The 12,463-nt window shown below is 43.3% G+C and overlaps 1 protein-coding gene across 3 annotated transcripts in view; it reads right to left on the reverse strand.

Moving 5' to 3' along the window:
* Window positions 1-12,463, reverse strand: part of STRIP1 (striatin interacting protein 1) — a 722,689-nt gene that overhangs the window by 620,999 nt on the left and 89,227 nt on the right. For 2 of the 3 annotated variants that reach the window (XM_077467363.1, XM_077467360.1), the window contains exon 2: window positions 4,621-4,690. The exons of the other annotated variant lie outside the window; for it this stretch is intronic. In XM_077467363.1, the coding sequence (XP_077323489.1) occupies window positions 4,621-4,690 (70 nt within the window). The remainder of the gene's footprint in view (window positions 1-4,620; window positions 4,691-12,463) is intronic. 3 annotated transcript variants of the gene reach the window in all.

A 12,463-nucleotide genomic window follows, 5' to 3' on the forward strand; every position in this document is an offset into this window, starting at 1 on the left:
TTATACATATATATATATATATATATATATATATACGCGCACGGTGGTGGATAGAGCGTTACAAAAATGTTTTACATAATATATATTATTCTCCTCAAGAGTTCGGTAGGTTAATTAACCGTGAGAAATAACATATTGATTTCCCTACTAAAACATAAAGCGTTTCAGCAGAGATACATATAAGGTAAGGAAATGGGTGAATATGGGGTCCAGAAGGGAAAAAGTAAGACCATAAAATGGGGGAATTAAAATATTTTAAGAATAAAATGCAAATAAGCATAAAAATCTATAGAAAAAAAAAAAAAAATACAAATTGTAAAAAATACAAAAATGTAAAAAGTGCATATAGCAAATTTGTTTAACATTCTGAAGGGAGTATTTTTGCATTTACTATTAATACAGTGGTTATTCGAGAACCATAAAACCTGTCCCTTTGATGTAGCAGGCAATGTAGGTACGAATGTATTACATTCGACCCAATCGAATGCACTACTTTCGATCTAATCTATATATGGGCATATATGGGCAATGTTTTGGATATGAACATAGAGGTTAGGGGATATGAGAAAAAATTGGACAACTGTACTGAATAAGGTCCATCTTTACTATGATTCTCTAAAATACTGGAGGGGGTATATGTGTGATTACTGGTACTCCATTGTCTAGTTGGGAGACCTCCTATTTTACATAGATACTAACACTTTATTATAATAAACAGTATGGATACGAATGTGTTACATTCAATATAATTGGATGCACTACATTCGATCCAACTTTCTTTATGTGGTATTTTGGATATGGCCACCCAAATTGGGAAATAAAAGCAAAGTTTGAACGTTTGGGCCTATAGCAGGATGGTAATTGCGCAAATGCTTTCTAAAGACATAACTCGATTGTGAATGGGAACAGAGGAAAGAGAGGAAGTATTATGTTTAATAGTTGGTCAGAAAACAATTTAAGTCTAAATCTATGTTCAAGCCTGCCGGTTGGAGTGTGTCTAAACAAAAAATCCACTTGGTTTAGTTTTGCGACACTTTCACTCTTCTGTCCTCTCCTCTCCAATGTCCCTTTATTAGGATGTTAAACAAATTTACATTTTTGTATTTTTTACTATTTTTCTATAGATTTTTATGAAATCTTTATGCTTATTTGCATTTTATTCTTAAAATATTTTAATTCCCCCATTTTATGGTCTTACTTTTTCCCTTCTGTGTATATTATGTAAAACATTTTTGTATCGCTTTATCCACCGCCGCACGCGTATATATATATGTATAAAATAAGCCGCTGTGTAAACTGTCTAAGAGTTGAATAAGAGGGTGGATGTAATGCGGTACGTGCTGGCATGCTGTAACATGAAAGACTCCGTTGTGAGGTTGAATTCCAGATACCAATATGGCATTTTTTCGCTCGCGCATGCGCAGTACAGGCATTACACCCTATATCAAGAGAGAGGTGCACCAAGATGGCCGCTCCAGACGACGTCCAATGACGAAACGTGTAGGGCGTGGCCTAACGTACACACTCTCCTACAAGGCGGCGGGGCTGTGTATTGTGTTGTTTACGAACGTTTTTAATCTGTGAAATTGTGAGTAGCCACTTTTGAATATAATAAAGGCGCTAATTTTAAAACAGTACTGTACTATGGATGTTCTATATTTTTTATATATAAACACGAGGAAATGAGGAACTGAACACCAACCGGACCAGCTTTATACAGCGGCACAGGGGCTCACACTGTGGATGCGAGTTAACCCCTGCAGGGGCAGGGGAGCTGGTGAGTGCGGCAATTTGCTTTACGCATGGATAACGCACCGGTTGAGATTCAGAATGCACCAGGCACTGAGCACAAGTCACCTTTGTTGAACTTTTGAAAAAAAGGACTTTTCTTAAAAAAACTTTTTTGATAAGAATTTTTCTTTTTTTTTTTTTTTCTTTTTTCTTGCACTTTGGTTTTTACTTTGAATTGATTTTATTTTGGTTTTTTGAACTGTTTTTGGTATAAAGATGGTATAAGCTGGATAGGCTCTAGATGCATGTATTTTGCACCACAGCACGTAAGCACTTTTTGCACTTTTTTGCACAGTTGTCAGTTTGATTAATTCTCAAATGTTCTCTTTATATATTTTTAGTAATTGGTAATTCATTATTTTTTTGCACTGAGATCTAACACATTAGAACATATGTAGCATTAGCACCTTGAGATGGCAGGAATATTTTTCAACTTATAAACGGTATGCGATTTTTGCATGGTCATAGGAGAGCGCCATAACTACCACCTCGATATTTCTAGAAATAGCCTCCCTTGCTATGATGCATTGTGGTAAATGCTTGTACACAGTGAAAGGACAGAGAAAATGGTGACCCAACAGCGCTCTGGCGATCAGCACATGCAGACCTCCAGACACCCAGCGGAGAGACCACAGACACCCAGCACAGCCCCCCATCTAAGCTGAGAGCCCCCCAGGGGACCCCTGGCTACAGGTACACACACCGCTCAGCAGCCCATCATGCAGCAACCCCCCCCCCCCATGGAGGGGGGGGTGGGGACAGGGAGAGAAGAGAGGGAGGAGAAGGACCCCCTAATCAACCTCCCAGGGAATGCCCAGCTGCTCAATCTTGCCGGATCAGGGAAATCTGTACTTGCCATCCGGACGAGCTAGGAACATCCCATCACAGACCCACTCACTGAGCAGTACGGGGTGGCTGCTGGCCATGACACTGACAAGGACATCAGTAGTCCGGTCTTATTTGTGCCCCGGAGCATTGTGCTCACTGGCCGCCCATGGAGCCTGAGGGGCATGTCGTGGCCGACCCAGTGCATAACAAGGGTCTGCACACGCTCGATGGCCAGGCTGGGGAGACTACAAGGATCTAGATTATCCAGCCTGCCACCCAGCCAGCTGTTGATAGGAGATCACAGGATCTTAAAATCTTGCGTAAAAGGCAAATATTCAGCAAAAAAATCCCAGGACCGATGGTCCCGCAGGGATACTAGGTTCATCATCTTCACTAGGCAGAAAAAAAATGAGCTGCAGTAAGCAGGCAGAGGGGTTATTACTAGAGGGGCTGTAAAGTGTAAAGTTCTGTTTTTTCACATGTATAACATGTTCTGCCTAGTCCTCTCCTGAAGGTGGTGTAATAACCCTATAGTCAAGATTAATGGAGCCGTGTCAGTCAGTGAACGATAGAGAATTTTTCTATTTTTATATACGCTCATCCGTTTTGCCTCTAAAGTCCGATCTAGGGCCATCTTTGATCCTCCTTTTCTCTAAAATGTACCCCTTAATACGGATGTGGCTTTAGGAGTGGTTTTCTAATTCAGAAGAGAGGAAGTGATGTGCAGGAGGAGTATGGCGTGAAATAGCCAGGTGACACGGGTCGGGACTTGGCGGGAGCAGCCAGGTGACACGGGTCGGGACTTGGCGGGAGCAGCCAGGTGACACGGGTCGGGACTTGGCGGGAGCAGCCAGGTGACACGGGTCGGGACTTGGCGGGAGCAGCCAGGTGACACGGGTCGGGACTTGGCGGGAGCAGCCAGGTGACACGGGTCGGGACTTGGCGGGAGCAGCCAGGTGGCACGGGTTGTATGTAAGCGTTGAGCTCTTCAGCCTTAATGGGGTAATTATGAAAAGCGAGACATCCACCCCTCCCTCACATAACACATCCTGGTGATCAAAAGGAATGTTGCAACTGTGATCAGGTGACCTCAGACACACACTGCACCATAACAATAATCTGATCACTGGAGCTTCTCCTCTGCCCAGCTCTGAGTAGATACATCTCCCCTAAATCAAATCGCTTGTCTGTATCTTCTGCTAGCTGTCCTGTGAGTTCACTGCACCATGTGACAAAATAAAAAAAACACACACCAAATCGCAACCTCCGATCAACTAACCAAAACCTCCTCCTCATCCCCAAATCCCGCTACAAAGCAAAGGGAGAACGAAGATTCACAGTCCAAGGACCACGGCTATGGAACGCTCTACCCACTAACATCCGCATGGAAGAAAACCGTTGGGCCTTCCCAAAAAAACTCAAGACCCATCTCTTCTAAGGAACAGGAAGCACAGGACGGATCAAATGCCTTGAGGCGATTCAGTTCGCAGTTGTAGAGCTATACAAATCATTCATTCATGCTTTTCCTCCAGTCAGACTGATCTGTGCATTACACTCCATGATGAGTAACATCCCAGGAAAGGAAATCCTGGGAGAGCTGGAGAAGAAAGAGTGGAGGGGGAGGAAGGATGTGAATTGTGAAGTACACAGAAATGCCTGTCTCACCCTTGTGCATGAGATATGTAAATCACCTGTGACTCACAGCACAGGGAAAAATGGACTGTTATTTCTAGGTCTGTTTTTCTCTCACTGAAAAAAAGAGGATTGCTCAGAGCTGGATTAACAAGAAAGCCCATACTGTATACGGTTCAAGCCTTAATTAGAAACATTTTCTGGGGGTTTACATCCACTTTAATTATGACTTGCACATTTCCATGTGGTCTGTTGACTGCCAGATTTTAAAAAAAAGAAGCCCATACAAGTCACCTAAATTCACTTTGCTGACCATCAACGCTCTTTTAAATTAACATAAACAGTGGCCCAAGCACATTGTGGTCATACCTGAAAGTTCAGTAGCCCATCTGTCTGCATCAGCATAAACAAATTCTAGGTCTGGAGACTCTGAGTAGCCCTGCAATAAACAAAAAATATGTAAATATAAAGCACAGTTTAAAGGGATTGTAAAGTGAATTTTTTATTTTTTTTTAAAATAACAAACATGTTATACTTACCTCCACTGTGCAGCTCGTTTTGCACCGAGTGGTCCCGAACCCGCTCTTCTGGGGTCCCTCGGCAGCTGTCTCTGCTTCCTCCCTCAGATGCTTCTCACGTTCATGCGAGCTCCCTCGCATGGTGAAAAGCATCTGCGGGCGCGCTCCCGTGATACAGCCGGCAGCTATAGCCGCTCTCTGTATCACACGGCCCCGCCCCCCGGCGCTCCGCGTCAGTGGATGTGATTGACAGCAGCGTGAGCCAATGGCTGCGCTGCTTTCCATCCATCCACTCCAGCCAATCAGCGGCCAGGCTGAACAGTGGAAAGGACGTCGGGGGACGAGCGCGGGACATTCAAGGGGTGAGGTAAGTAAAACGGGGGGGCTGGGGGCGCCGACACTGTCAGATGTTTTTTCACCTTAATGCATAGAATGCATTAAGGTGAAAAAACATTTACCTTTACAACCCCTTTAAGTGTAACAGCATTAAGCTTTATTAAATAGATAAAAGCACATAACTTAAAGTGGGGTAACCCCTAAAAAAAATAAAAATAAAGTCAGCAGTTACAAATACTGCAGCTGCAGACTTTTAATAGTCAGACACTTGCCTGTCCCAGGGTCCAGCGATGCGGGGGAATGAAGCCCCCCCCCCTTCATTCCCCGCTCCGCCATCATGAGTACTGTGGGCACCCGGCTGTGGCTTCACAGCTGGGCACCCACTGCGCATGTGCGAGCGCTGCAGGCTGCCATGATACGCCTTACAGTCACCTGGGACACGTGACATGTCCCAGGTGAATGTGTTGCGCGAGAGGAAGTGATGTCACCAGCCCGGGCAAGGAAGGAGGCAGACTACAAGTGACCCCCTAGCAACAGGTATTTCGAGGTGAGTAAACTTTTTTTTTTTTGCCAATTATTTTTATTTATTTTTTTAAAGAATTTTAAGCAACTTTTTATTTTTTGGTGGCAACACCACTTTAAAGGTGTAAACAAATAAAAAGTTGATTATTATTGAAAAAAAAAATCAAAAATATATAAACAAATTATACTTTCTTCTTGGCAATAATTTTGCCCCATCAGTGCTCTCGACGTCTCCTCCCTTCCAAGTACTGAGAATGGATGAATTTCTGTGGTCTTAATCTTGAGCCAGGCTGTGTGCATCTATTGACACACAGCACTGCGCAGCCCTGCCCTCTGCTCCCTTCTCAAAGGAGTTGATTGACAGCAGCAAGAGCCAACGACTCCCACTGCTCACTCATGTCCTGAGGGGAGAGAGAAGCGCTACTGCTCTTGCGTACAGTGCTGGATCAAGATCAGGGTCAGGTAGGTATTTTGGGGGCTGGGGAAAGCTGAACATGAAAGGTTTTTTTACCTTAATGAAGAGAATGCATTAACCACTTCAATACAACGCATTTATACACCTTCCTTACCAGACCAATTTTTAGCTTTCAGAGCTCTCACACTTTGAATGCCAGTTACTCAGTCATGCAACACTGTACCCAAACAAAATTTTTATCATTTTTTTCATACAAATAGAGCTTTTTGGTGGTATTTGATCACCACTGTTTTTTTTATTTTTTGCGACATAAGTGAAAAAAAAGAGCGAAAATTTTGAAAAAAAAAAAAATAAACTTTAGTTTCTATGATAAAATTTTGCAAATAAGTCATTTTTGTTAATAAAATTTGGGCCAAAATGTATACGGCTACATCTCTGGTAAAAATAAACCAAATTATTGGATATTATTTAGTCTCTGAAAGTTAGAGTCTACAAGCTATGGTGCAAATCATTGAAAATTGATCACATCTGATCACACCTGATGCACTGACGGCCTAGCTCATTTCTTGAGGCTCTGAAATGTCAGGAAAGTAAAAATACCCTCCAAATGACCCCTTTTTGAAAAGTAGACAGTCCAAGGTATATAGTAAGAGGCATGGTGAGTTTTTTGAAGTTGTAAATTTTTTCCCCACAATTCTTGGGAAAAAGAAGGTTTTTTTTTTGTTTTTTTTTTACAAAATTGTCATAACAAGTTATTTCTCACACACAGCATATGCATACTTCCAATTACACACCAAAATACATTCTGCAACTCTTCCCCAGTATGGCGATACCACATGTGTGGGACTTTTACACAGGCTGGCCCAACATGCAGGGAGCACCGTAAGGGGTTCTAGGAGCATAAATTACACCTCTAAAACGACCTGGTCAGTTTATAAGATATTTCTAACTCAAAGCATGTACATAGCAAAAATTACACCCCAAAATACATTCTGCTACTCATCCCGAGTACGGCGATACCACATGTGTGTGACTTTTACACAGCATGTCCACATACAGAGGCCCAACATGCAGGGAGCACCGTAAGGGGTTCTAGGAGCATAAATTACACCTCTAATTTCCTAACGACCTATTACATTTGTGAAGGCCCTGGAGCACCAGGACAATGGAATTACCCACGAAATGACCCCATTTTGGAAAACAAACACCCCAAAGTATATTCTATGAAGCATTATGAGTCTTTTGAACGGTTAATTTTTTTCCACAAGTCTTCAGAAAACGTGGAAAGAAAATTTTTTTTTTTTTTTTTTTACACAAAGTTGTCCATTTATAAGATATTTCTACCACATAGTATGTATATAGCAACAATTACACCCCAAAACACATTCTGCTACTCCTCCTGAGTATTGCGCTACCTCATGTGTGAGACTTTTAGACAGCCTAGCCATATACAGAGGTCCAACATGGAAGTGGTACCTTCAGGCGTTCTAGGAGCATAAATTACACATCTCATTTCATTCCTACCTATCACACTTTTGAAGGTCCTGGAGCACCAGGACAATGGAATTACCCACAAAATGACCCCATTTTGGAAAGCAAACACCCCAATGTGTATTCTATGAGGCATGGGCTGCAAATAGGTACTCGGGTACTCCGACGGGCTGGCGACAGGAACTCAGGTACTCCGACGGGCTGGCGACAGGTACTCGGGTACTCCAAAGGGCTGGCGACAGGTACTCGGATGAACTGTGACAGGTACTCGGATGAACTGTGACAGGTACTCGGATGAACTGTGACAGGTACTCGGATGAACTGTGACAGGTACTCAGGTACTCAGATGGGCTGACAGGTACTCAGATGGGCTGACAGGTACTCAGATGGGCTGTGATGGGTGATGACAGGTACTTTGATGGGCGATGACAGGTACTTTGATGGGCGATGACAGGTCCTCTTTATTGGGGGATGTAATCAGTGTGATTCGTGTGTAAACTAGGCAGTAACGATATGTTACCGCAATCTCCTCCTCCCACACGATCAGTGTGTGAGGAAGAGAACCCGGTAACATCTCGTTACCGCGGTTTGTTTACATTCTGTGACTGGCTGTGATTGGACATAGCCGGCCACGTGGTAAAGAGCCACTGCGATCGGGGTTGGGCTGTGTCAGGGTGACAAGCTGCATCCCGATTGGCGATCTGCACGCTCCCTAGGCGCGTGCACGAGCGCTGTAACGGCACAGTACATGTGACCGGCTGTGATTTGACACGGCCGGTCACATATATCGGGAGGGGGGGGTGGATTAGGGTTGAAAAAGCCACAGATCGGGGATGGGCTGTGTCCGAGGGACACACCTCATCCACGATCACCGCACTGCGGGCCCCTGCAGGAGCGGCGAAATGCCGAGGCCGTCATATGACGTCCACCCAGGATGGGAGATCCCATCTGTGGACGTCATATGACTATGGCCGGGTATTGAAGTGGTTAACAAATCCATTGCAGCCTTGAATCTGCACATATCTCACATATGTGGTTTGAACACAGTTTTCATATTCGGGCGCTACTCATGTATGCGTTCTTCTGCTCGTCAAGACGGGGCGCGTTTAAAAAAATATATATATATTCTTTATTTTACCTGTTATTTTTTTACACTGTTCTTTTAAAAAAATAAAAAAAAAAAAATAGGGAAAAAAAAACTAATTGTGCCACTTTTATTTCTGTTACAAGGCACATAAACATTCCTTGTAATAGAAAAAAAAAAAACCTGACAGGACCTCTTAAATAGAGATCTGAGGTCTTTTTGACCCCAGATCTTATATTTCCACTAAAATGCAATAAAAAAAATAAAAAAAGCCCTTTAAGGCTGGGTTCACACTGCTGCGATGCGTGAACGCTGCAAATCTACTGCGGTTTCCCGCATCGCATGCCTCCCGGCGGCAGTTCACACTGCCCTATGCGAACTGCTGGGAGTGTCAGTGAAAAGTTAATGACACCTCCAAACCAGTTTGCATATCGCAGTGCGATCTGCAAACTCAGACAGGAATCGGATCGCATGGTGTGAACACCCATGGGATCCGATTCTGCTGCGGACCAAAAAAAGGGTCCTGTGCAAGTTTGGCCCGGATGGATGCAAATTCAGCCATACTATCTGTATGGCTGAAATCACATCGCACAGAGATCGCATGTGATTTGCACTGCAGTGCGGTGCGAATCACATCCGATCTCGTACACCGCAGCAGTGTGAACCCAGCCTAAGAGCTATGGGCGTTAGTGACGTTTTGACGTCGCTCCCGCCCTGAAATGATATGGAGACTGTTGGGCCATCTTCCTCTCACTCGTCTCTATGTCACACAAGGGACAACATCCGATCGCCTCTGCTCCGATAAAAAATATTGCGGCAAATCCGCCGCAGAGACCACTGTTATTTTGAAGCGGACCGCCCACTGAAGAAGAGGATACTGTGGTTATGGCAGCTAGCTGCTGCCATAACCACAATAACCCTCTTGAAAGTACCGACGTATAACGACAGTGGGCAGTCCGAAAGTGGTTAAACCATAACATGTTAGTATCCGTTTACTTGGCATAACAATCTTTCACAATATACAAAAAAAAGGGGATAACGTTAGGATTATTTATTTTAATTAAGTAAAGTATTTTTTTCCCAAAAAATTGCATTTGAAAGACCACTGCGCAAATACCGTGTGATATAAAATATTGCAATGACTTCCATTTTATTAGTCCAAAAAAAACCCATATGGATGTTCCAAGTCATTTTCTATCAAAAAATATTGATTTTAATTTATAAACAAGTGTCAGAAATAGACTTGGTCCAGAAGTGGTTAAAGGGGCTGTAAACCCTTGTGTTTTTTCACCTTAATGCCTCCTATGGTAGTGATCGGTCCCCCAGCCCCCCCGTTCTACTTACCTGAGCCCCATATATACCTTGGCGGAGACACACTGTCCCTCTCTGCACGGAGTCCCGGCTCTTGATTGGCTAAATTGATAGCAGAGCAGCCATTAGCTCCCACTGCCGTCAATCAAATCCAATGAGGCAGGCACCGGGGGGTGGGGCAGAGTCTGGCATTCATGTCTATGGATGCAAATACTGGACACGGGAGCACGCCCGCAAGGTAGCCTCCCCGGGAAAGCACTTCTAAGTGGAGGAGCCGCGGGGGACCCCAGAAGTTGAGTATTGGAACCACTCTGCGCAAAACGAGCAGCACAGTGGCGGCAAGTCTGACAGGTTTTTTTTTTCTTGAAAATAACAAAACAGCCTTTACAATCACTTTCATTTGACTCCTATGCCAAGAGATACCGTAAATCCTTACTGAAGCATTTCCTGAATTCCACCAGAGCATGTACTCCCAATATGTGGAAGCAAACCCCTGCCCCCCACCCCCATAATCGCAATGGTTTGCCAGGGTGAACAATATTCAGCAGATGGAACACCTCATTGCAGTCCTCGGGACAAAACGGAGGAACAGACTACGTGCTGGCTATACTGAGACGATTCATTTTTTGGATGAATACTTAACCTATCCTTAAATAATTGAGAGCTCAATTCCTTGTGCTGTCAACCCCACTGTGGTTCCCTATCCCCGCTTTTTTTGTTTTACCCCCCCTTCAGTCGTCGCCCCCCCTCCCCTTTCACATCCCCTCCTCTTGCCTCACTTCTCCTTTTTCTTCCTTTGACTCCTAGCGTGTTCTCTTTTAAAGATTGTTGACTGTCAGTGATTAAAAACAAGGCGATTAACAAATCAGTAAAGCAAAAGTATATTTCAATGGGTCTGGAGAACAACCCTGTGGAGTACCACATAAGAACTGATAAAAGGGAAAGGGTCATGAAAAAGGAGTAAAGCCTCGAGCACACAGTACGAAAATCAGAAGGGGATTGTCATTTGACAGGTGGTTATCCAAAATTCTTACCGTTAGTACGCTCTTTTCAACAATTGTTTTCCAATTTTCGGCCAACAAATGTTGGATAACAGGCTAGTAAATTTGTCAAACGACAAATCTGGCACACAAAAAAGTCAAATGTACAAACACGCATGCTCGGAATCAATGTTCAAACACAAAACTAGCAGAAGGGGCCCAAAAGGTGGCGCTAAGGAGCTGAAATTCCTGGTAGTACGTCAATACGTTCGTGTTTGTGGCACGACAATTTGTGTAACGTTAGTATGCAAGACAAGAGCCTGACACACAAAAGTCTCAGTCGGCCAACAATCGTACCATGTGTACGAGGCTTAATAGAACAGTGGTTCTCAACTCCTGTCCTTAGAACCCACTAACAGGCAAGAAAGAAAAGGGAATGAAGCCACGCTATGGATTTTATATGGCCCTGGAAGGGACTTTTTATATACTGTGGGGTTGGAGCTACCTATACAGTTTGTTCAACCCGTGGGTGGAATGAATGTGGAAGTGGGAAATTTTTTTTTAGAAATGGCGCTTTCCCCCTTTATCTTAAAAAAATAAAATGCTTATACTAAACCAGATATTTATAGTGGACTCTAAAATAAATCTATGTGAGATAATAATCCAATTTATATAAAATAATAAAATAGTGTGTTAGAACCTCGGCCGGGTGTTGGTGTCCAGTGATATATAGGTGTTAGACCCTCAGGTGAACCCCCAGATGACGTCTTGATGACGAAACACGTAGGGCGTGGCCATAGGACGTGCGCACTCTTTCTTCCTGGGAAGCCACGGTAATTGGCAGCTGCCACTACAATTCTCTGCCTGTTATATTGTACTAAATGTAAGTACATTTCTCTACAAATAAAACGCAATTGGCAAACAGTATTGTGCTATGAAATACTCCTCTTTTTTACGTGGATAATATGAGCGTTATGGCTGATACATGCTAAAAGGCTGAAGGTTCAAGAACACCACAGAGCGACTCAGGGGCTTACACTGTGGAAGCGCTATTGCCCCCTTAGGGGCTAGGCATCTGGCGAATGTAAAATCACCACTATTTGCTCAGATGACTGCACCGGCACCTTCCTTCCAGCATATATTTTTGTGGGCTCCTTGAGGGTAGGGACCGATGTGAGTGTGCAATGTACAGGGATAGGGACAATTGTAGACACTCAGATTGAACTGGATGGACTGGTGTCTTTATTCAACCTTACAAACTATGCAACTACGAATATAGAAGATTAGCCATAGCACTTGTCTCTTATGGGCACAAGTCACTTTCTAACGGACTTTAAATGTATTTATTTCTAATATATTTAATAGATATTTGTCTATTTAATTTAGCATTTTACATTGGTATATATATATTGTTAGAAAAGTTTTAAATGTTTATTGTGTGACTATTAGAAAAACAATAGTCCTGAGACTGATTTGTTAAAAAGCTTACTTCTGAGCACATTATTGTATTAACTCATTGTATTGTTTTGTCCTAATTAACTCCATAGTAAGTAGG

This window comes from Lithobates pipiens, unplaced genomic scaffold, assembly GCF_037356315.1.
Source record: "Lithobates pipiens isolate NorthernLeopardFrog02 unplaced genomic scaffold, aLitPip1_a1.2 Scaffold_52, whole genome shotgun sequence".
Taxonomy (NCBI): Eukaryota; Metazoa; Chordata; class Amphibia; order Anura; family Ranidae; genus Lithobates; species Lithobates pipiens.